Source organism: Emydura macquarii, unplaced genomic scaffold (assembly GCF_026122565.2).
Source record: "Emydura macquarii macquarii isolate MOO-44397 ecotype Brisbane River unplaced genomic scaffold, CSIRO-AGI_Emac_v2 contig_1363, whole genome shotgun sequence".
Taxonomy (NCBI): Eukaryota; Metazoa; Chordata; order Testudines; family Chelidae; genus Emydura; species Emydura macquarii.
Window position 1 is genome coordinate 1,381,323 of NW_027131500.1, and position 26,107 is coordinate 1,407,429.

At 39.5% G+C, this 26,107-nt stretch overlaps 1 protein-coding gene across 3 annotated transcripts in view; it reads left to right on the forward strand.

The window, feature by feature from the left end:
* Nucleotides 1-2,318: 2,318 nt before the first annotated feature.
* CFAP97 (cilia and flagella associated protein 97) overlaps nucleotides 2,319-26,107 on the forward strand; it is a 39,848-nt gene continuing 16,059 nt past the window's right edge. The window contains exons 1-4 of one of the 3 annotated variants that reach the window (XM_067551641.1): nucleotides 2,319-2,412; nucleotides 8,871-9,743; nucleotides 9,846-9,917; nucleotides 25,337-25,605. In XM_067551641.1, coding sequence (XP_067407742.1) covers nucleotides 8,906-9,743; nucleotides 9,846-9,917; nucleotides 25,337-25,605 — 1,179 coding nt within the window. In that variant the 5' untranslated portion in view covers nucleotides 2,319-2,412; nucleotides 8,871-8,905. Of the gene's footprint in view, nucleotides 2,413-2,892; nucleotides 3,001-3,046; nucleotides 3,145-8,870; nucleotides 9,744-9,845; nucleotides 9,918-25,336; nucleotides 25,606-26,107 lie in introns of those variants that run through there. The other 2 variants (XM_067551642.1, XM_067551643.1) reach the window with 2 other exon arrangements.

Below are 26,107 nucleotides of genomic sequence, written 5' to 3' on the forward strand. Positions count from 1 at the left end.
TTATCTATCCCTTTCCTAATGATTCCCAACATTCTGTTAGCTTTTTTGACTGCCAATACACATTGAGTGGATGTTTTCAGAGAACTATCCATAGTGACTCTAAGATCTTTCTTGAGTGGTAACAGCTAACTTAGACCCATCATTTTATACATATAGTTGGGATTATGTTTTCCAATGTGCCTTACTTTGCATTTATCAACATTAAATTTAATCTGCCATTTTGTTGCCTGGTCACCCAGTTTTGCAAGACCCCTTTGTAACTCTTCGCAGTCTGCTTTGAACTTAACTATCTTGAGTGGTTTTGTATCATCTGCAGATTTTGCTACCTCACTATTTACCCCTTTTTCCAGATCATTTATGAATATGTTGAACAGTACTTGTCCCAGTACAGACCCCTGTAGGACACCACTATTTACCTCTTTGCATTTTGAAAACTGACCATTTATTCCTACCCTTTGTTTCCTATCTTTTAACCAGTTACTGATCCAGGAGAGGACCTTCCCTCTTATCCCAGGACCACTTACTTTGCTTCAGAGCCTTTGGTGAGGGACCTTGTCCAAGGCTTTCTGAAAAGCTAAGTACACTATATCCACTGGATCACCCTTGCCACATGGATGTTGACCCCCTCAAAGAATTCTAGTAGATTGGTGAGGCATGATTTCCCTTTACAAAAGCCATGTTGACTCTTCCCCAGCAAATCGTATTAATCTATGTCTGATAATTCTGTTCTTTACTATAGTTTCAATGAAGTTCTGGCTGCACTTCTCCTTGCACCTCCTCATGTCTGAACACACCATCTGTGCCCTACAATGATGGGATCTCCTCATTAGCCTCCTCCTGGCACTAGCCAAGATGGCCACCCATCATACCTGGAGGAGGAAGGTGGATGCCCTGTTATTGTGGGGCCTGTTTCTGGTCCCCTATCCAATCATGCTTCCAGGCAGAGTTCCTCTGGGCAGTGTCCACTGACTCCCTAGATGTCTTTGAAGAGTGATGAGCAATGTCAGGGGTTCTCTGCTCTGTATCTCCTTCTGGATCCCTGATTCTTTACCTCTGACCTCACTACTGCTCCTGTTTTTTCATTTGTTGTCCCCACAAATCAATTGTGGTCTGGACTTAGTGGTTCTCCCCGCTTAATTGAGGGGGTGAACCTTTAGTTATGTGCAGGCTGCCTGCCCCAGTACTACAAATAGTACCCTGCCAGCCTCCAGTGCCAGTCTGTCCCCCAACTCTTTGACCCAACCCTCTCCTTCCTTGCCCATCTCCCAACAGGTCCAGCGTGTGTCCCCTCTGCATTCAATTCAGGCAGCTTCCTCATCTATGCTGTCTGGGCCTTGCACAGGAGGGTCACAGAGACCACAGGAGAAAAGGTCTCCTGGTTCTTAGTTCCACTGTCTGGATTCTGACTGTACCCAGCCCAGCACGCAGCAGCTCAGATTGCAATTGCCGGGAAAGTCCTGCTGACCCTGAAGCGGGAGAATAATACAGTGCAGCTGGAATTTCAGGGGAATCTAGCTGCTAGGCACGTGTGAACTCTGAAGTCTCCCTCCAAGCACGTGTGAGCTGTCATTTTTCAAAGGCTTATAACGTGGCCAAATTTGGACAGATTTCAAGGGATGGCAAAAGGCACGTCCTTGACGCAACAGCCAGCCACCCTGCCAAATTTCAAGTCCCTGCTCCAAAGCGCTGAGGCCACCAGCATTTTTTAAACACGGGCAAAACATCATCCTTTCCTCGTGCTCCGAAAGACGAGCTGAACCGTTTTGTCCAAACTACCCCTCCCAAAACTCAGCCTGAGGCAGGCGCTGGCATGAAACATTTCAGCCGAAACAGTTACAGCTTGGCAAAGTTACAAGCAGCCGAAAGCATGGCTCGCTCTCACCAGGGGACGTGCCCGGCAACCTTGCCGAAAGGCGGCGCCACCAGCCCCCTCAATATTTCTTTGGCTGGCAAGTCAAAGACCAAGCAAAATGACTGAAATGAAAGACTTGGATTCCCTTCACACTAAGCCACCTCCCCAGCGGCGGCTGATTGCTGGCCAGGCCTCAGAGCCCAGGCCTCTAATCCTGCGGCCTGATCTGCAGTATGGCCAAGCACTGTTTACTCAGCGATAATCCCCGCCAGCTCCTGCGTAGGTCAGCCCCTCCTCTCGGCTCCCCGCCCCCGGCTTGGTGGCCAGGATCCGGCTTTGGGGCACGCTGACACGGCCTGCCGCCAAGGTCGGAGCTCGCTCCCCGTCCCCGAGGCAGCAGCCAGGGCCTCAAGGCCGCCCCCTGGCGGGCACCCAGACCGCAGCAACTCCGCCCCCCCGCCGGCGACGCAGGGGCCGGGCTTGTTGCTGGTGCTTGAGGGAGAGACGCGGGGCCCGGCACCGAGCGCGGGGACCGCCGCGGCCGCAGCGCCCAGCTCGCCGTGAGTATCCGGGGGGGAGGAGGAGGCGGCTGCTGGGCACCGGTCGCCCGGCGCTAGAGGCGGCTCCCGCTGTTCCTCCAGCAAAGGGGGGGTGGAGGGAGGCTCAGCCCCGGGGTAGCGGCGATGGGCGCTCAGACCCTGCCCCGCTGCCCGGGAAGGGGGCGGCAGAGCGGGACTGGGGGACCCGCCGCCTGTGCCCCCCTCGGTCATCCTCGCCGGTGCCTGAGGCTAGAGCTCCCGCCCCGCGAGCTCTTCCCGGGCGCCCACGCATGGATGCGCCCCGCCTCCGTCCTCCTCCTCCTGGGTGACTCGCAGCCTCCCCCTCGCCTTGCACAGGCTCCCCCTCCGCGCCGGCCGACGTGTCCAGCCCCCCACCGCCCTCCAGGGGCGAAAGATGGCTGTAGGGGCGATGCTCTCCTCCCGCACCCCTGGCTGTGCAGTGACTCTCCAGGCACAGGCACTGTGTAATTAGCAGGCCTCGGAGAACGGGAGGTTTCAGTGATCGACTTGGTGTTCTGTTTTAGTGAGGTTGCTTCCTCCCCCCAGGATTTGACGGGTTTGCTACCTGAGTCCCCGCCTGAGTGACACGTATGTAGGTGTCTGTTTAGTGTGGACGTAGAGCTGTGTTTTTGGAGAGCTTCTGCTTGCACTGAAAACATGAATTAAATCCTGTTTCAATGAAGTGTCTGTATTAGCCAACTTCCTCCTCCCCCATCTTTGTTGATCCACAAGGTATTTGAATGGAAATCAAAGCGCTTCCTATAAATAATTTGTCATCCAACTACCTGTTCATTTAGTGGTGCCTCGATTTAATGTCCATAACAGGTTCTCTTGTGTGATAGTGGATTGTTTTGTGGCAACCATTGGATTGCAGTATTGCTGAATTAATTGGTCTAGAACAAGAGATGGGGTAGGAAATACAGAAGAGTGATATTTTAATACGGTGTTAATATGTTGTAACCTACTTATGTGTAATGGAGTTTGCTCATTGAGTCTAAGTATGTATATATTTGGCAAAAATATCTTAATTAACTCAATAAACTAGAACACAATTGTAGCATAATATTTATGAATTACTTAGTCCTGGTGACTTATGATATCTCAATATTATACTTTTGGCCAGTGTTTTATTCCAAGGAAGTCACAGAAATTAAGATGACTCTTAAACAATTCTAGCCCTTTATTTTACATAATACTATTCTCTTTGCTGTTATCAGTTCCAAAAATGTGGTTGTAGTAATACGCATCTGTATGTATGACAACTAACTACTCTTATGTTTTGTGTGGGATCTGTAAACCTGTTACAGTAAGTTGCAGCTTGCCCAAAATTTGTGTACATTGGAAGTATGTATACTTTTTTGCACCAAACAAAACAAAAACATTGCAAATTGTGATGTTAGATATGCATTATTGGGCATCTATGGGTGTATTATGTAATATACAACAATGGATACCACGTATATGAAGTCCTGTCTGTTATGTTTTGAAAGCATGTTAAGAAAGCTATCATTATTTAAATGTGGTCAACCTGGTTTACATCCACACAACGGCCACCATTTTGTGGCCACATTGAATAATAACATGTAAGCCTTGCTAGAAATTTTCCTCTCCAATCTGATTCTGTTATACAGTTTTGCTGAATTGGCTTAATAGTGACATGTAAGGGGCTAACCACAGAACTGTTTTAGACCTTTGTCTCAGACAATCCATAGCACAACATCAGCTAGATAAGCATTTGTAAGATGATTGCATCCAAACCAGAAGGTAAATATGAAGACTTGGTACAATAGTACATTCAAATAAATGACCTTATATTAATTACATTTTGTTTATTTTAAAATAATTTAATTTGTTCCCTTTTATGAAACACACAGATTTCTTATTTGGACAGTGATGGATAGAAAGATATATAAATACATACATTTGACATTTTATGGAACTATCCATGAGATCATACTACTCAACAAGAGAAGTATTTTGTTATGGAGTGAAAAAACAAATAGTCAAAACAGATGGCTGTATTTTCTGTCTCTCTGTTTGGTCTGTTCTGATGCATGTAATATAGGTCGTATAACTGATATAGTCTTAAGTTTTTGTCAGAAACTAATTATTCCCTTTTTCTGCAAGGAAGCCTTAACGTGCAAATCAATAAGTAGGAAGAGTTGTCAATGATTGAAAGGGGAAACTTTCCACCAAAAATTAAATTAATCAGATATGCTGTTTGTAAGTTAAGATGCACTAAAATGGTCCTTACAGGTAGAGAATGCTTCTAATGTTTACTTGCTAGATGTTAGCTTCAGAATGGAGACTGGGAAATAATCGAACTCCAGTTATTTGGATTCACCTGTTGAAATGTTTCCCTGTGCTTCTGTCCCTAGCCCTGGAGAACCCCATTTCCTTTCCTCTCTTCACGCATGCATTTCCACATATATCCTAACATCTCCAGGGGCAAGGTTCTCTCTCTATGGAGCTTAAAAAAACCTGCAGATATAGGGACTGAAGAGAGCATTCCCAGGACAAAGAGGGGCATTCCCTTCCTTTACTGTGGATTTCCTGAGGCCCATAGAACCTTCAGTGAATTTTAGTGTTTCATTGCCCCCTCATTCATGTGTTTTAGGAGGCCCATCAGGATCCACTCCATGCCATGAGTCTTATTAGGCTTTTTAGTCTTCTGAGCCTATTTGATTCATTAGAAAACTGACCAATCTGCAGAAGATTGGGGAAGAGCTGCCACCTAATCCCATCTACTGTGAGTAAATCAGAAAGTTGTACTTCCTTATCTTTTTTTTTTTTTTTTATTTTTAATAAGGACCACAAAAACTAGAATACTTTAATCTTATATTGTAACTATGCTGTTTGTGGCCTTCGTGGTGATGCATAGTAGACTTAAAGCAATTTTACAAATTCCTGATTAGACAAGCAGCACACTAAAAGGACTCAGTCCCAATTTTATTTAAAGGCCCAAATAGTGTGAGGTGCTGAGAGCACTCACTGCTTTACAGGAGGTGCATTGCACTTCACAGTATGAAACACAATCATTCCAGGTGCTGGTCATTTATTTCAGCTGTCATTCGACAAAAAGTTAGCATGTCTCCATGTACAAACATCATATACTCCAATCATGAATTGGGAGCTCTTGTAATGAAAAATGGAATGTTTGTTTGGTGGTAAACAATCACACTTGGTATTGGGGACACACGTTTGTTTCAATGCTCCATGTGCAAAGAAGTGAAATGGTAGGAGGACAACCCCAGGGACCAGTTAAATTAGATGCTTTAACTATATACTTCCAGACTTTATACAGTTTGGGTTTCTAGCTTTGTTTTAAACTTCACCTTACTTAAAGGTAACATATATTCAAATAACTGATATGTGCCTTCAACCTAAGTGTTCGGGTTTTTTTGTGGGGGATCCTACCTTTGTCTTATTATTTGATATTTATATTACAGTAATGTCCAGAGAGCTCATTATTACAATCCATCTGCAAACTGATCTCCAGAGGGGTAACATGGGTGACATCTTAAAAAGACATGTTTACGCTGTTTATACTATGACTTTTTTTTTTTTTAAAGAAATCTTCAGTGTGGATAAGCTTTGGTCCTCATTCTTTAAAGAGACTATCTTTTCTATATTTATATATCACCTAGCACATTGAAATCCTGGTCCATGACTGAGGTGGTAGGTGCTATGATAATACAAATACTCAGTAATATACTTGGGAGCTGGTAGAGGATACCTACATTTGTTGTTGTTACTACCACCAGCTAGCTAGTATATTCTTGAGAATATTCCATAGAGTCCCTGTCCTGCAAAAACTTATATTCATAATTTATTGTTGACTTCAGTGGGACTACTTATTTGAGTAAAGTTAAGCATATGAGTAAGTATTTACAAGATGAGGGTTTAGATAAGTAATTGATGCTTGGTAAGAATTCCCTAGATGGATAGTATATTAGCATATACAGCAGGAAACATGTTTTCTTTGAATGCATAAATAAAAAGGTTATTAAAATCAGAAATTAGGCATATGTTTTTGAGATCAGAATAGTTTTTACTAAGATTGCAAGATCTCATTTGTTGGCTCCATGTTCTAGCAATTGAAATATTAGTAAAAATCTATGCTTTCTACAGACAGTATAATAAAAGATTTTGTGCATATAAATATGTATTTTGTATGCTATGCTCCTGAAAAATCCCTGATTACAAATAATTTGGCAAATCCCACTTTTCAAAAATATGTCATGTGTTCTAGATGCACAAAGGAATAAGATACAAAAATACCAGCTGGGAATCAAACTCATTTGTTTAAATGCTGAATATGAAATGAAATTAATGTCTAGTTTGTGAAACACTAAGAATGTCAATGAGAGAAATTGACCAAAGCAGCACATCTGTTTTTTATTAATGTGACAATTACAAAGTGTGTAAGAGACTGTGCCTGAAAAGTGGAAGAGAAAGTGTTATGAATAAAATATTAATATTGCAGTGAAGTGGCTAACATGACCATTGTTGTCTGCTGGGCAGAATCAAAGTTGCTGAACTGTGTGTTTAGAGGTCACTTGCTGCTAACAGTGATTCTTCTTTAGTTCAACTGTTAAAGACGCACATTTGAAAGCCCTGAATTCAGTCTCCATTGTTGCCATGAAGTTGTGACTAGCCATTACTGTGCAGCATAATGACAACAGTGAAGTCCTAGGATTGCCATATGTTACAATATAACTAGTAACATTAAAATATTGTTAACATAATCTTGGTTGCTAAGTAACATAATGATACAAAAACTATTTGCAAGAATGTTACAGTTAACAATTTTTAAATGTTAACAGATGAAAATGATCAGGAAAGGCAATATAGATATACATTTTTAACTTAATCTAGATTTAAGAAAAAACTGTGTAAATTTACCCAAAACTACCTTTACCTGTGACCCATAGAACTTCACTCTTCCAGTTTTATAAGACCGTGACAGTTTAAAAAAGATTAGGTATAAATAAATTCCATGCAGCAAACAATATTGAGGTCTGCTAATAGAGATAGGAACACTATTTTATCATTCAGTTACCTCTAGATTCAAAGTAGTGTAATGCAACTATTGACACAAAGACACCTTTTTTATATCTGTCACATAAAGGATTTATATTTAAACTATAATAATATGTGTGTTGTATTAAACATCTTTATAAAACTGATGTCCCACACAATACAACTAAAAAACAGGTGGTTCAACAACTCTGTCTTATGAAACAATAAGATTGTTCTGGAGATATCTAATGTAAGTTTTACATTTCCAAGATTTTTTTTTAAAGAAAACATATGCACTATATAGATGCTTTTTAATTCTTTTTTCTAATTCTTAATTCTAATTTAATTAATAGATGCCCTTTCATTCTTTTTAATATTTATAATAAAGTTGTGCTAAAGCTTTTTGCCATTACATTTCCTTTTAGCCTATTTTTAGAAATGCATCTGAGAGCTAGGTGTCAGATTCTACAAGATATTTGAAGCCAGTCAACACAAGAAGTGATAAATACTGCAAAACTCCTAAATTCCACCCTGGACTTTGGATAGGAAGAAGGAGGAGGGTTTGTCTTGTGCTGCTTCCCCTGTCCCTATTTCGAGGAATTCGGGAGCTTTGCAGAGTTAATGGTTCCCCAGGTTTCCTTCCATTTCTGTTGCCTTGTAGTGCTTAGGAACTTTGCAAGGTGTTTAGCTCCCTAGGTCTCTTTTGCTTCATTGGCTTTGCAAAGCTTTGGATCCCAGTAGAATCCCTGGCTTCTTACTGCTTAAACTGCTGTATGGAGCTTTTGAACTTCATGTCCATTTCTCCTCATGGTGGTGCACAGTTTATTAAGCTCCAAAGCTTCTGAGTAGTTGAAAAAATGGGGAGAGAACTGGGAATGATAGGCCCTATGGAATTTCTGTGTTTTAAAAGGCATTTGAGGCAGAAGCGCTCTCAGTGCTGATCTCAAGCCAAGCTTAGAAGTTTCCCCTAATACAGAGCTCCACAGGTTTAGGTCTGTGCTCCCCTCTCTTAAAGATCATGGTTCTATTATTTTACACAGCTTAAGAGCTATGCAGGACTGATTATTTCCCCAGGTCTCCTTCTTAAACTGACTTGTAGCGTGCAAAAGCAATACAGTGTCCCTTCCTCCCCAGCTTTGCCCCTAACTTGTGCTAGGCTTATGAACTTCACAAGGTTTGGCCCTTCCCCTTTCTGTCCTAATTCCAACTCTGCCACTTCTCCTTTCTTTTATCTCGTTTTTCTTAAGTCTGCAGACTCTTACCATATTATCTGTCCCATATGTAATTATAATTAAATATGTAACTTACCTGGTTCATAACATAATTAATAATATCATAGAAATATAATATAATTAATAATAACCTAGAATTGTATTAAGGGTGTGCTTTCATCTGCTTTGTGCTAACCTTTTGAAAACCCCTTTTCACACCTGCAGGACCAGGATTTGGAATTTATACAATAACTTTTGAGATGGACCGGTATGAAGATGTATCAGAGGGTGAAGTGGACCACTCTTTCTTTGATAGTGATTTGGAGGAAGGGCCAAAGAAAGAAGAAAATCCTGTTGTTACCAATGGTGAAGAAAATAGTGAGCTCATAGAAAAAGGAGGTATACATGTAGCTAAATCAGACTCAGAATCAGAAACGAAATCAAGGAAAAAACACAGTGCTGAGGAGGAAAATGAAGAGAAACAGAGAGAGTCACTGAAGGAATATTCTATAAATGGTGGCACTGATTTTAGTGGGAATGCTTCATCACTGTCAGTTTCTCTAAGTTCAGAGAATGCAAGTACATCTTCTGTACATTCCATTCCAGCTGGAATCCCCAAAATAGTTAGAGAAGGTGAGGAGGATTATTATACAGATGAAGAAGACAGTAGTGATGATGGCAAAAAACAAAGGGTTAGACCTAAATCAGCTAAGCAGTCCAGTAGCATAAAGAAGATTAACAAGAAATATACCAATATTAGCTCATCCTCATCCTCTTCTTCCTCCTCAAGTTCAGATACAGATTGTTCAGATACAGATTCCGATAGCTGCATATCAGATTCATCACACTCTTCCTCAAAGAGAAGTATATGCAGCTTGGCTCTCCTATCTCCAAGACAAAAATTCAGGCCAGGAATAAAGTCGGTGGAAGTAAAACCAAAGCTTGGTGAATACACAGAAGAATCTGAAGATACAGTGACAGATGTAACACCTCTGTCAACACCAGACATCAGTCCTATCCAATCTTTTGAACTTGCAGCATCAAATGATAAGAAACTGAAAGTAAAAAGACAGGAAAATGTGAGCCAAGAATTATATGGTAATTTTGAAGAATTTAAGTACAATACAAAATTTGTAAAGCCTAGCAGACTAGAAAATGGAAAAATGAGACCCAGTCTTACATCTGTATCTTTCTCATTAGATTCCGAGTTTGATCGCAGATATAATCAAAAGGTCTTGCATGATGCTGTGGATCTCAATCAGCTTTTGAAAGGTGATTTTTTTTTTTTTTAAACAACATTTTAAAAAACTTACCTACAAAATGTAGATTTCTGTGTTGAGGGGCTATGGCATTGAGCACTAATAGAAATTAGGGGTCTTTTTGCGTGTTTCTTTTTCTTTTTAAAATGGGCTTCAGACCAAGTTGCATTGGTTTCAAAGCTGCCTTGTGTTTTTGTTTGTGTCTTTGTAATAGCACACTGGTACATTAATAGAATAATGGAAGTGCTCCTTTAACAAGCTCTTTTGGGTAAGGGGATAAGTAGAGAGGTGATTGGTTCACAAATCCACTAAAATTATACTTCAATTTGTCAAATTATGATCCATTTAATAACTCAAAGAGCAAATGTCTTCACTGCACTGTGCTGACGGGAACTGTGTTCCCATCGACGCAGCAGTATGCTACTTGAGCGGGTGGTTTTACTCAGTCGACTTCCTGATCGATTGAGCAGGTGGGTCTACACTGACTGCTCAATCGATCCAGAAAGATCAATCTGGCGGCGGCGACTTTGCCTCCGTCAGTATAGACGTACCTTGAGAGAACAGAAACGTACAACAGAAATGTTTAACCATAAGACTTGCTTTATTATAGCATAATGTGAGCAATATGTGACTATCGGACATCAGACTATCAGAGCTGCTTTTAATACAATTTTAATAAACCTTAGTAATGAAACGTAAGAAGGTTGATGGCATAATATTTGTAACAAATATACCTTGGCATAAGTGTATGTAACAATTACATGGGTACAGTTCCCTAAGGTGAATGCAATTTTCTTTAAAAACACTAAACTTTTAATATGGGAAATATATCAAATTATAGACATTCTAAACTTTAAAATGTAACTCAGAATTACACACAACTATACATAGCAAACATTTCATAAATACATTTTAACTTCTGGTGTCCTTATGATAACTAAACAAACCAAATGAACTTAAAAGTCCTTCTAAATTAAATGTCTAGATTTAAAATATAGTAATATTGAGTGTTGAATATATTTAATAACAACAACAAAATAAACAGCCAAATTGTCTTTGGCAGGAGGTTTTCATTTAATCTGTAGCTTCTCCCTCCCCAGTAACTTTATGAATTGTTGGTGAGAAGGAGCCTGGTGTCTCGTTTGCTGTCCTAGCCTCAACATTCTTCAGTGGGATGGGAGCTTCAGATGATCTAGTTTATATGTGCTCATTGCCTGGAGCTGTTCACCTGTTTTGCCCAGTGATTCCTTTAGTCTTTACTCTCATGGAGTAATGTATCCCACTTCTTTAATTTTCTTTGTGGTGAGATACAGGCTAATAGTGACCTCCACTTGCAAGATCTGCCCAGCTGTGATGAGGATAATTTTCCATAATCACATCAGGACTGACTTGCCTATATTCCTTGTTCTTGCATGCTGTCAGAGCATGGTGACTCTGATCAGGTCCGGGGGGCTGTTGCTGTAGGCAGATCTGGTAACATAGTGAGTACCCTCAGCTCCCATTGAGTTCTGTACATTGCAGAATCAGGCCCATAATGAGGAAATCTTAGGATGCACCTTATGTATGGATTTAACATTTACAGAGGGAGCCATGTGTTTTATCTGTTTGGAAGCTGCACTGAGGGCAAGGAAAACAGAGGAAGCTATCAAAGAAAGTTTTGCTGGTCCTTGTCTATTAATCCTTATGCTCCTTCAGCTCTGTTTAGTGATGACCTAATGCACTCAGCAAAGCATCACGTTAGTACAAGGAATTACTAGGTAATTAAACTTGTAAGTAGAGCTGGGTGAAATGTTTTTAACACTGATTTTTTTTGGGGGATGTCAAAATGCATTTTTGGGGCCTGACACTATTCATCAAATTGGATGAATAATTTTAGCTGAAAAAAAAATTTTTTTTAAGGAGTTGAAACATTTCATTTAGGCCTTTTGATTTGAAATGGTGTCTATTTTAGATATGGCCTATTTAAAAAAAACAAAACAAAACACCTGGAACAGCTTACTCAAAATGGAAAATTAAAAATAAAAAAATTGGAAAAAAATTTCAGGTTGACAAAACATTTTGGTCAATTTGAAATAAAATTGCTTTGTTTTTCAATTTGACAAAAAAAACTTGTTTCAGTTCAAATCAAACTGGAGTTTTGGGGCAGGGGGAATTTTTGTTTTGGTGCCCAAACTAAAAACTCTATTAGCTACTTATCTGTAATCATCATGTATCTGTATTTGCTATCTGATGGAAAACAGCTAGTACATGATGACCGAGAGGCTTTGCCATATGGCATAAAGCAATGGGAATTATAACATAATAAAAATATTATCCTAGGATAAAACTTTGAATGTAAGGAATAAGTTTGTTTCCACAAAACTGAAAAGGAATTACTCATGGCCATCTTTAAGTAATACAAGTCAGGAGGTGAGAAGTAGAATTTAGATACATTTACCCGTTAATGTGCTGATTAACACTTATGTAATTCCCAAATGACTTCAGTCTAGAACACTTAAACTGACAAGTATAAGATCCTGTAATTACTTTGGGTACTTCAAAAATTAAAGCAGATGAGGTATTGATCTTTGGAAAGTGGCTACTCTGGGAGTACAGAAAACACTTATTCCATACTTATTTTTACACTTTCAGCTTTTTCAATGTGCACAGAATGAATACAAGGGAAAACTTAATTTTTCTGAGCCCTGGTCTATACTGACCTGGCGATTCGGTGGCAGTCGACGGGAGTTAATCAAGCTACGCAGAGTAGCTTGCATAAGTCCTGTCGACTGCTGTGCTTCCCTTCTGTGCAGTGGGTGTCTTCACTGCACTGTGCTGACGGGAACTGTGTTCCCATCGACTCAGCAGTATGCTACTTGAGCGGGTGGTTTTACTCAGTCGACTTCCTGATCGATTGAGCGGGTGTGTCTACACTGACTGCTCAATCGATCCAGAAAGATCAATCTGGCGGCGGCGACTTTGCCTCCGTCAGTATAGATGTACCTTGAGAGAACAGAAACGTACAACAGAAATGTTTAACCATAAGACTTGTTTTATTATAGCATAATGTGAGCAATACGTGACTATCGGACATCAGACTATCAGAGCTGCTTTTAATACAATTTTAATAAACCTTAGTAATGAAACGTAAGAAGGTTGATGGCATAATATTTGTAACAAATATACCTTGGCATAAGTGTATGTAACAATTACATGGGTACAGTTCCCTAAGGTGAATGCACCCCCAGCTCATATTGAAGCTGTTGGTGATCTGCCTCTTGCTGGAGGCATTCAAGAGTACACCTTGCAGAACTGAACCTTGTGATAACATGAAATTATCTTTTTGATCTGAGGAGAAAATGAAGAAAGAATGGCATGTTATAGTACAAAAGGAGAAAAGATAGGAGAAAACTATAAAAGGGGCATGACATTCAAAGAATAAACTTTGTGTTGAAACAAACAGCTGTATCGGAGTATAAGTGAACAGCGTGGTGTGGCTTGCACATGGGGTACAGTGTAAAATAACTTTTATAGTTTAAAATGACTGTATTTCAGTTTGAGCATGTAGAACAATATGTATATTGGCCCAAATTTACAGCGGCTGAAAAGGATTTTTAGCATACGTTTTCTCTCATACTATGTGCCCTTAGTAGAGACTTACATAAAACCATCATTCCATTCCATACTATTATAGTTTGGAAAAATATTCATAATTTTTAATTTAAAGCACATTTAACTAGTAGAATAAATCTTGCCAGTCTCTCAAATTTGCAATGCTTTTTCCTGTAGGAACACAATTTTCGTTGTGTTAAGTAGTCAAATGTTTAAGTTCTTCCACTTAATGTAGGCATTTGGAATTAAATCAGAACCATGGGAACAAAATAATTTGTACTGAAAATATAGCTTTCTCCCAGTTATTTCAATTGCTTTTGAACTTTTTTGAGGCAGGTATTATTGGACAATTCTATGACTGGTTTTAAAAAAAGATGTCATTCAGTAAGAGGCTAGAATTCTGGATGAGAGAAAACGTCAGAATGATGGATGATAACAGGTGACTACATCTAAGATATATCTACTCTGCAATTAAAAACCTGCCGCTGGCCCGTGCCAATTGACTCAGGTTCGTGAGGCTCCGGCTAAGGTGCCATTTGATTGCCCTGTAGACGTTCTGGCTCAGGCTGCAGCCCAAGTTATAGACCGTGTGGGTCCTAGATTTTACTTGAAATTGGGTAGAAGTGTTGTCCAGGCCAAATATATTCACAAATACCTAAATTACTAATGATTGAGTTTTTAATGAGACAAGGTGGGTGAGGTGATACCTTTTATTGAACCAACTTCTGTTGGTGAGAGAGACAAGTTTTCAAGCTTACACAGAGCTCTCTTTCAGGTCTGGGAAACTTAATCAGAGTGTTACAGCTAAATACAAGGTGGAATAGATGGTTTAACATAATTAGATAATACATATTTCAAAGTACCTTTCAAGGCGAAGTAACCTGTTAACACCCCCACCAGTCAGATTTTTTTATCGAGTATATTCAGATATATGTAGCCTTAGCCTTTATATATTAGTGCCTAATCTTTTTGGAGCTCATCCTGTTGTTCATTCCTGCTTCATCTCACTCCCAAATATAAATTAGACTTTGATTCAACTGTTTTCCATGTCCCAGACTTCTCTTAGAGAGCCTATCTTCTTCAACAGAAAAGGGTGATGGGTATTTTTCATTCTTGATGCTTTAGCGAGGATTAGATCCTGTGATAGCAAGCTAACTTGGTTTTTTACTGGCAGTGGTAAACAGATTGTGTGGGTTAGTTTATCTCTCTTCTCCAGTGAAGAAGCCTGTGAACAAATTCAGTAGCCCCAGGCTTCTGTATGTTTGCACTGTGCACTTTGGAATGCTGACTAGCCTAACAATTGTTCCTATTTCAGGTGGAACAGGGATGTTTCTTCTTTAATTTAGCGATAAGTGCTTTGATGATCCTGCCTTCCCACCACCACTGTTCCATCCCTCCAGTCCCTGATGCTTGCACTCCCCTCTCCAGTCCCCTCGTCCTATAGTTCCCTGTTCCTTCCTTCTAAGATTTTCTTGTTCCTGTTTGTCCTCTAGCCTGGATTCTTATCTCCCCACACATCAGAGACAGCAGCTTGATTTGCTATGTGTAAACAGTAGTAGAGGGTGCCAGAGAGGTTCCTCTACTGGCATCACCAAGCAGCTGGGGGTCCTGACTTTCCTTTGAATCAAGCTTTTCCGGTTTTCACCAAACTCAGTTGGGCTCTGCCATTGGTGCCTGGAACGTTCCCTGAAATTCTGGAATTGTTTGGATATGGTGTTCCAAAGTTATTGCCTTAAAGACAAACCGAGTGATGCCATGAATTTGAGTGTGGGACCTTGCTTCACTTGCCCAGAAATGCTGCTCTTAGTAGAGTTAAAGAATCCTTGCTACATATATTTTTCCACAAAACAATTTGTAGCTTTAAATTGTAAGACAAGTCCAAGCTAGAGTGCATTACTTTGTCCTCAGACTGAGAATACTGCTAAATCTGAAAAGTTATTTCTTTTAATTCTGGCCCCCCTTTAACTTTCCTCCTGGAATTTAAAATAGTCTCACGTTATTACCACCACCCAGATTGGTCAAGATCTCTAATCAGACTTTTAAAATAAAAATTTCAGTGTTACAAATAAGGATAAAATTTGATTTTTTTAGGTTTCTGCTCCTTACCTTCAGTTTGTAGTTTGGAGAATGCATTTGCCCTTCTGAGTGGTGCTGGCTGGTGTGAACTCAACATGTGTGTCTAATATCTGCATTGATTTCTTATTCATTTCCAGGTTATATTCAAGATTCTGTCCTTGATCTTTAGTCTTGAATATCTGGAATCCAGTTATGTGAGAGAGTGCCCAATTTTGGTGAAAGCAAAGATCTTCTAGCTAGTTTTTAAAAGTGTGAACATTATGTGATTGGTAGCTGGGCTGTCTCATTTGAAAACCCTATGCCTTTAGTTTCTAGTGATCTTCAGGGAACTATGTGAGACTTGTTTGTTTGATTCAGTGTTTGTTTTTATTTTTTGTGGGTGGCCCATCTGACTTCTGTGTTAATCTCTGTAATTATTGCAGTAGGTATTACAAAAATGAGTAAGTAAAATAAATATAAAAACTAAGGGCTGTGTGTGTCCAAAATCAGGACTGTTAATTATGAAAAGAAAAATAAATCTTTTCTTGATGTCTTCAAGTGCGAGCTGAGTAAAATTTCAAGACTCACCCGCTTTCTCAAGCCATATATGGCAGGGATTGGAAGGAGTCATAGGGCTCCAACCTGGTCAAAATATTTTTCATGCAGTCTTTTGCCCGCCTTTCTTGTGCCCTCCAGGAAGTCCAATTGCAATTTTACTTGGACAGCACCTCCCTAAAGCATGATATAAATGTTAAATGGTGTGATGTGGTGTGATTCCTATTTTTTAAAACATTCAGCTCACATTTGAGATTACTTACAGCATTCCATTATGATGCAGTGCTGATGTCATTATGCTGATTATCCATTATGACATGCTGACTGTAAGAGGGAGAGTTATCATTAATATTTCAGTGCTGGACAGAGCATGTCCATCCTGCATGAGATTTTTAAAACATCAGTCTGAGGAAGAACCCAGGCCATTAGCTATTGAAGGAGAACAGGTGAGAGAGCAAATTGATCATATTTACAGAAAATTTTTAAGTAAAAAAATAAACCCGTAACCTAGGTGGGAGGGAAAGTGGGTGTTAAAACAGATGGTGTTCATCTACAAGTTAATATAAAATGTGACTTTGATTGTTGGGGCCAAATTTAGAGATTGTAAGCTATTTGTGGCAGGAACTCTCAACCTCAGTGCCTAGCACAAGAGGGACCCAATCCTGAATGAGGCCTCTTGGTGCTAATTTGATATAAATACTTAATATCTTAGCTTAATACATTTATGTGTGTGTCATTTTCTTTCCTCTTCATGGGGAAGTTCTATTCATTGTGACAGTGCTTGTGACTCTGCAAGTAGCATTACACAGTGCATAGTACATATAGTTTTCTTATATAAGAGTTTTATACATGGACATTACTTCTATTTTGCTCATGTATCAGACTCTAATCTTAAATATTTTATAGAAAATTAGAGTAAGAACTAAACTATAACACTATAATTTTAAAATTTGAAACCATAAATGTGTGAGATGCATTATCTTTTCTGCTGCAGTCTGAGTAATCTGAAATCAAATTTATCAAACAAGAAATAATAAAATACACTGGAAAAAATTGATAGGCAAGAATACTTTCAGCATTGTCAGAAAAAGGATTTCCATGTCTACTCTCCATGCCCCCAACTAGTTTTGGATTTTAGGTATTTTTCTGGTGCTAATTTTCTTGACCCTACTTACATTTAGTGTTGGTTGTTACTGTAAAGCACTAAGATTATACAAATAAGAGGTGAATTGAGCATGGGACTGGGAGCAAGGAACTCCAGAGTTTTAATCTTTGCTATGCCACTGATTTATTTTATGGCCTTAGGCTAGTCAATTAATCTCTATAGTCCAAAGTTTGTGCTGATTTATGCCATATGTATCTCCGCTGATGTCTCATAGGATATAAATGAAATAGTAATGAGGTAAAACATTACAGAATTTGACCCTTTGTTTCTTCATGTGTTAAATGGGGTTGATACTAACTGGGTTGCTGTGAGGATTAATTAGTAAATTCCTTCATGTGTATTGTCTATTCACTTAGTTTGGGACACAGAATGATGCAGTGAATAGTGTATTGAACTGGCAATTGGGAGACATGGAGTCTATCCTTGGTGCTGCCACTGGCCTGCTACATGTCCTTTGGCAAGTCGTTTCATTTTTCCTGTGCCTCAGATTCTTCATCTGTAAAATAGGGATTATACGTACCTTACTCATAAAGCACTATATGAGCTAAGTATCATTATGATGTAACTAAAAGGCCTACTGGTTTTGGATAAGCTTTTATGGAAAACTGTAAGGTTGTGAAAACTTGAAAACATTCAGCTGAACACATTGCAACTGTGTTTATCCTTTTCTCCAAAAAACAGAGTTTATCTTTTGCATAATCAAAGCTTCAAGATGTATTCCTAGAGCTCCTCCATTCAGGTATAGGATAGATGTTCCCAGCCATGCTGAGCATGTGCATTAACTAGATAATAGTGGTTTGAGTCAGTAAAGCAAGAGTCGCATTCCTATATCCAAATTAAAACAGACCATTAAAAAAAATCTTTTTACTATACTCTTAGATTTAAAAATCACTGTTTCATCAGATCGTGTTGCCAGCTTGGAGGCAAAAGGAAATTCATTAGGTTACATTATGAAGACTGTATTGGGAAAAGCTAGAAACTTTAGAATCTCTTCTTAATTTTAAAAGAAGGAAATGTAGACTTCCTTAAAAATCTACAGGAAGATGCATATTTTTTATGTCTGTAGGGTTTTTGTTGTCTCCTCATAAGGTAAATGAATAAACAGCAAATCTGTTTCATGCAAGTTGGATTTTTATTCTGCTAGATCATCTGAATGTTTGAGTTGCTGAATTGTGTATTGCTATCGTTATCTGTGCTTATAGGCTTAAAAGTCAGCCTTCTCGCCATGGAAACCATAGAAGGCCCTTATTACCAAAACGTCTCTTTCAGTGTTTCACCTGTAAGAGAAATTAGAAATGTAGTCTGCATGACTCTACACGTGCAAGTACTGCTGCTTTTTAATCAGAAATGAAACTGGGTATATCAAAATTTCAGAAATTGAAAAATCTTTTCAAACCACTTTATCCTTTACACATCTTACACAAATACATTTTAGTTTAGAAAAAGTCTCAAAGCAATTATTAGTTACTCAGATTAATAATTCAAGTGATGTGGCAGGTCTAAGGAGCTCTATTTCTCATGTCTAGGCATGAGTATTATTTGTAAGGCCTGATCAACAAATAAACTTGCAGTGATTTAACTAAATCAGTGCAACATCATACCTTTAGTTAAACTGGCATGATTTCTGTTTTTGGACAAGCTCTGTTAGTCTTTATATCTGAACTTTGGAGAGGGAAGTGAATGGAAGAGGGTACTATCTCTTGGACATCTGTCTATAATCTACAAAAGCTAGAATTTGGTGACCTCTGGGGTGTGATGCAAGGCAAATTTGTTTAACCTAACTTTTAATTGGCAGGGGATTGGAAAAGAGTCTGGCATTTGAGGCTATGCTGACTGGCCATTTGTGGTACCTAGATGTCTTTCTGATAGACCTGTTATTAATTAACACAAAGTGAGCCTATCAAAAAATCTCCCTAACTCTGGATCATGTTATGGAGAAAATGATCTCATTCACCATCAGCCTCTCAATGAACCTTCACAATGTTGTCTTTAAATTAAATCCATTCCCTTAAATCCCCTTTTCACTTTCACGCTACCATTAGCAGTTTACTTTTCAGCATTCCTTTCCTTGCACCCTTTCCATTCAGTTTCTTTTATGTAGAGAGGAGTGTTCTTGTTGTTAAGGCCCTGTACTGGGTTTCAGGAGATCAGGTTTCTATATCTGGGTCTACTATAGACTTACTGTATGACCTTGATCAGATCCCTTAATTTGTGTCTCTTGGTTCCCTACCTCAATGGATTATTGTGAGGATAATTTCGTTAATGTTTATGAGCACCAAAAAAACCCCTATAATATTCCACACCCCTTCATTTCTCTGTCAAAATCTCCCTCAACAACTACAGAATTCTTCTTGTCAGTCCATCGTCTCTCCTATATTTTTTTCTCTTTGACTACCCTATCATACAGTATTTTCTTCCTCCTTGCCATCCTTAAGGAACAAGGTTACGGTTTTCATGTTTCTGCCTATGGACAGCCGTATAACGGGGAATTACTCTGGTCATAACCTAGGTCCTGATCGTGGGATGGGTTTCGTGCACCTGAACCCTTATGTGTTGCAAATTGCCATTTGAAGTAGGGGTTCATCCACTTGCATTGGTGTGAAGGATTTGAGCCCTAGGTCAAACTTTACTGCACTGATCTGTATCGTATAAAATAGTGGATAGTCTGTCTTTCTAATCATCCAAAGAATGAAGTTAAGGAAAGGAGTAGTTGGGGGGAAGAAGGCAATATCACAAACTTGTAATAACTTGAAATCTGATCTGGTTAAATGTTACCTGCAAATATTTTATTAAATATTCAGATAAATTATTCAACCAGTTATACAGCTGGTTGAATAAACACAGTCGTAAGAATGGCCATAATGGGTCAGACCGAAGATCTGTCTAGCACAGTACCCTGTCTCTGACCGTGGCCAGTACCAGATCTTCAGGGAGAGTGTACAAAGCATGGCAGAACAGGGTGTACCAGGAGAGGGCAAGGGAGTGATATGTTGCTTCTACCCCAGTTGACCCATGGGAACATTGTGTCGCCTTTATCAACCCTCCACTAGATAGTTCCTCCCTGTATTTCTTTTCAGTGCAATTTAGTGAGATGTGATTTTTAGTGAGATTCTGCTGTATCATTTGATTGGGTGGGGACAAGCTTTTAATTTGTAGTATTAAGGTTGTGAATGTTTTGCTCTCATGAGGAAACTTATGTGTTTTTTTTCCCCTCTGACTAAATCTTTAATCTTTGCTGTGCTCTATAGGGACTGTATAATAGAACAAGCCTGGGATTATTTACCCATTTCAAGAAACTAAGGCACGCTCAGTTAGAAGATGGTCTCTGTGTAGAGGCTTCAGTCAATGAAGGGTTGAGATGTGTAAGTGCTGTTTATCATGCTATTAGTGGGTTCCAAAAGTTATATTAGGAAAGAGCTCTAAAGTTATTTTATTATTCAGTTAATTAAGTAGATTGAATGCTTAATCTGACACAGTGGCTCTTGCTGTACTGTAGCAACTATGAATGGGAGAACTGACAGTGAAATTTCTAACCCTGTTGCGTTTCTTTGTGTAGGCCACACCCTAAGCCACACTGCAAAGAAATTTATCCTGGTCATAGAAGACCATACAAATAAGGGCCACGAGTTTGTGGTGATAACCTCCACAGAAAAAAAAGGAGGTTGATGAGTAGCTAATCCACAAGTTTACCATCATGAGGCAGCTCTGAGTAACATTCCATAGTAGATCTTTCCTAATAGGCTTCCACAGCTTTTCCCCTTTCTGAATCGCTGGCTGGTCCTTTTCAGTGTTTGTGCACCTGCTATTCTACTGTCAGCAACCCATTACCCTCAAAAGCCGTCAACAGGCTGGTAGCAGAATTGAACTCCATAGTACAGCATTAATTATAGTGAGACCACCTAGATCCAAAAGCCTGGAAGAGTGGAGCAGAGCCTCTCTTCAGTCTGCAGATGGAATAGCTCATGTTCATGGTGAAGTAGTGATGGTGGTTAAGGCATTGATGATGTGAATGGAGAAGGATGAAAGGAGGATGCAGTGAAAGGAATGGAAGAAAAGAGACGGAGCGATTGGAAATTGAGGAAGCAGGGAAAGAAGAGGAGGGAAAAAGGCACAAAAAAGAGGGAAAGCGTGAAAAGAATAAAACTGAAAGGGAAGAAAAAAGGTTTATAGTTTGTAAAATAGATTTATTCATCTATGTTTCATTTACAGATTCATCGGGGGAGATCAAACTGGTACAATGCATGTACATTTATGTAAATATGTTTTAATTGCCTTAGGGCTCCAAGCAAAATGCCAATCCAGCTCTGTGCTGCAGAAGTTACACACTACTGCCTCAATACAGACTTCTGAAATAAATATAGAGTAACGCAGCTCCTGCATATCACTTCCATGTTAACAGTTGGTTGAGAGGCTTTTCAGGTCCCCCAAGGCAATTCTGAAAGCATTTGCAGACCAGTACTAAGAAGACTGGGACGGTTATTTGCCCCACCTCATACCTTCATTACTCTGTCTGCTTTTAAGGATTTTTCAGAGCAGTAAAGAAATCTGTAAAGGCAGAAGATAGGTGAAGTAATGAGACTTATGCATATTGCTCTCTAAGGATCTCAAAGTGCTTAATGAAGTTTATTAACTATATACATAGAAACTGTTTTACTCGATTGGAGTACAGCCATTTTTGCAGTGAATTGTGACAAATGTTATGTAGCATTACAGTGTTCTACTATACCAATTAGGATGTGAAGTGAAGAATACGTTGTTTGTTTATTATTAATAATTATTATTATGGAGTTCCTCCATAAGAGGAACTCTAGTCCTGGACAGAATCACATAGTGCTAGGCAGTGTACAACAGAGCAAAAAAAGATGGTCCTTGCCTCAAAGAGCTTACAATCGAAATGTAAGACCAGAGACAACAGATGGATACAGACAGAGGCCGGGGAGTACAAAGGAAACAATGATGCAAACAGACGGGAGTACAATGAAACCGTGGCACAGTACTGGTTCATATGATAGGTAGTGGTTTCAGCACACCAATGGCCTAGCTGTTGTCAGGTTTTTTTATAGGCATCATAGCAAAGGACAGTTTTGAGAAGGGATTTGAGGATTGCTAATGAGGTAGTTTTGCAGATATTTTCGGGGAGCAGTCCCAAACCTGAGGGGCAGTATGCGAAAGCACAAGGATACTAGTTTGAAAATTTAACAAATGTGTGATGGAGGCTAGCGTCATGGACTGATCAGAGACGAGTGGGGTTGCAATGAGAGATGATGCAGAGGAGGCAGCACTGGCACGGTTCCCCTCCAATCACTAATAGCTGGGCTGGGCAGTGGAGTCTCAGAACCCAGAGTCTGCAACAGGACTGAAGACAGTGTGGTGGTGAGAGACAAAGCAGAGGAAGCAACAGCAGTGAGGCATCCCCTACCCAGCAACCCTACAACTGTAATCACTAGTCTCTGGGCTAGGCAGTGTTGGTACCACATGATTGGAGCAGTGCGGTGAGAGGTGGAAATGAAAATACCAAAGTGGAATTTGAGCAATAGACCAATAATAATACTTCCTTCTTGTGTGAAAAGTGGGTGGGACCTTCAGACACAATTATTCAGGGGCTGAATAGTTTCTTCTGAGAGGTTGCACTGCCAACAACTCTGTGATCCAAACACAATATTAGGGAATCAGTTGAAAACTTCTTCTCACAGTAACCTGGTTTTCCTCTTCAACTCTCATGCAAGTGCTGACCTTGCCTACTTTATGAGATCACAGGAAGTATGGCTGCAGGGGATAAGGAGCAATAGGTGAAATCAGTTGTCTTTGGTATCTTTGTGGTAGTGAAGTTGGCAATTGTGTAAATTTGTCATGCATGATATGTAACATATCTCTTTTACAGACTATTTTCCAAGTGATTAGTGTCTCTCTTCCAAGTACCTTCATGTTCTGCAGCTTTTGCTCTGCATGTTCCCATAGGGATATATTTAATACTGTTGTGTTAAGGGAGAGCACTGCCACTTTGTTTTTCCACATGAATCATGTAGCCTAGGTAGTCTTTGTGCGTTCCTTTTTGTCTTCTGTAGCTTTATGTGGATGAGTCACATCCCAGCTCTGTATCCTTGAATGACTTAATTACACTTGTGTTAGAAATGAAATACTAAGTTGTAAAGATGTTTTCAAGGCTTATACTGTATTAATGTGTTATGTGCACACTTGGTCTTCACTAGTTTTGCACTGAAGGTATATCCCGTAGTAATTTGCATACTGTCTTGACAAATTGATGAAACTATCTTTCCTGATGTGACCTGTCCTGCAGTTAGTGTTGCCGAAGTTCAGTACTTACATTTATTGGAGATCCTTCTGGCTGGACAAGTTCAGTTGTTCCTATGGGATCGGTTTGGATTTGAATGAAAGCTTTTCTGGCTCATTGTGAGTGTTAGCATTTAGGACAAGTTTTCCAAAAATGACTAGTGATTTTGAGTGCCTCAGTTTTTGAGAACCTCACATGAAATACCTTACAGGAGCCTAATTATTTTACAAAGGTGGTGCTCAGCATTTGGTGAAAATCATGCTCCTTTAAGCTGTGTGGGATTGCACCAAAAATCAGATATCCAATAATCACTTTTGAGAGTTTTGGCCTTTAATGCTAATTATCTTTTCTCCTAGAACCAATTATTTCCCATCCAAGAAATTGCCCATTTAAAAAATGCCAAATCTGCCTTTGCATATTGAAGAAGGTGTGAATTCTGTGTGTTTTCAAGCTTGACTTTCACTCTAGGCTGCCATATCCCTATTTTAATTCTTTGTTTTTTTACTATTTTAATACTTTCAAGCCAGGTTCATCTCTTGTCTCCATTATTTTGTTTTAAAGTGGCCATACATTTACTTGCTTATTTCTCTCTCCCCAATAAGGTTCACTTGCAAAACTCTTCTGTTTGCCATGAAGTTGGTGCTGGACTTCCAATTTTCAGGAAATACATTTTGTCTCCTTGATCCAGTGCTGTTCTCAATTTTCTCCTCCTAATTCCTGGATCATTCACAAAGACACCTGCTCCTGTATCCCAAAAGTGATTTCCCCTCCAATTGCACAAGTGGGGCAGATATTTTAAAGAACTTTGATGTACATTTTGGGAGGAAACTCTGTGTCGACATCTAAAACTTCATTTTAGCTTAATCGTTGGTGCCACGGGGCTGTTTCTAGCCTTGCCCTTTCTGAAACTGTATTTCAACTGCTGAAAGACTTCTGTGAGGCTTATGTTGATATCACAAATGATACTGCTGTGCCACCAATCACTGTGATATCTGTGTTCAGTGCTATGGTAGCATGGTATTAACAGTAGACTCATATGTATATGTGATTACTTTGACATCTGTGATGGTTGTTGGTGCCACAGTAACTACAGTGAAGGTGATTGCTTGTTTAGCTAAAATCTTCCCTGACTACACTGCATGACTGGACCAGAGAGTGTGGAGCATGTGTGTAAAAGTACAGAGCAGGTTCTTGGCTACCTGGAGCCTAGCTTGTGCTGATAACAAACAGCCATAAGGAAACAGCTTTGCATACTGTTGATTTTTGTCCATAGCAGTCTGCTTTTCTCTTTACTCTTGCTTGTTAGAGTATCTACAGCATATATCGTATAACTTTGCATACGGATGGTTCTTTTGAATATTGAGGTAATGTTTTGAGGCTTGAGCCTGAGAGGTAGATGCTTAGCACCTCTCAACCCCATGTCAATGGGAGTTGCAGGTGCTTAGTATCTTTCAGGCACAGGTCTTAAGTGTTTCTTTTTCAGTTTAAAACAGAGGGGAAGAAAACATGATGGCCAAAATTTTCTAACTAACTAAATGGCATGATTTCAGAGGTGCCATGCAGTTTCCATTAAAATCAATGTGTTGATGGTGCTTGACAGTAATGAGAATAAGGTCACTTATTTAGGTGTTTAAATGCTGAACTGCAGACCACCAGGTTAAAAATGTCTGACTTATTTTTTTTCTAGCTCTGTAAATAAATCATAGTAATATAAAATAATTGGCAGGTAGTGTCTTTCATTTGAGTGTTTGGTTTTGCTTTTATGTTTTTAAAGCTTTTCTACATTTGGAGAAAAAGGAACAGCAACAACTGGTCATTGATCAGCCATCTCCAGGATCAAGGAAAAATTACTCTTTCACAAATGAGGAAGTAAGACAAATTGATCGGGAAAACCAAAGGCTGTTAAAAGAACTATCCAGACAATCTGCAAAGCCAAGGAGCAAAAGTGCCATGCTGAAGAAACCTGCTGGTCTGCCGCCTAAATTGTACCATAGTGCCCTTAACAGGCAGAAGGAACAGCAAAGGATTGAAAGAGAGAATCTGGTAAGTTATAAAGTATTGTTTTGGATCAATGTAGAGGGAAAAGCTGCTTGGTATCAGATGGGCTGCTATTAAATGGTTGCCAAGGTAGTAAGGGCACAGCTACACTAGAGAGTTTATAGCAGCACAGCTACAAGCTCTCTAAGGTCGCCGCTTTAAGCTGACTAAAGAGAGCTTTCCCGTCAGCTTATGTACTCCAGCCCCTGTGAGCAACAGTAATTATTTCTGGAGAAGCTCACCCACTGACATAGCGCTATCTATGCTGGTGCTCATGTTGGTGTAACTTATGTCACTGAGGGCGATGATTTATTCACCCTCCCCGAGCAACGTAAGTTAGGTTGACATAAACTGTCGTGTAGACATAGCCTAAGACAGCACTTGAAGCTTCTCCTTAGTTTTTTAAACTTTTATTGTATTAAGGCCAGAATAAATGATGCTGAAATAACAGAGACAGCTACATATAGTTAGGCAGGAGTGTGAAATAATATCTTAGGTACTTGAATGG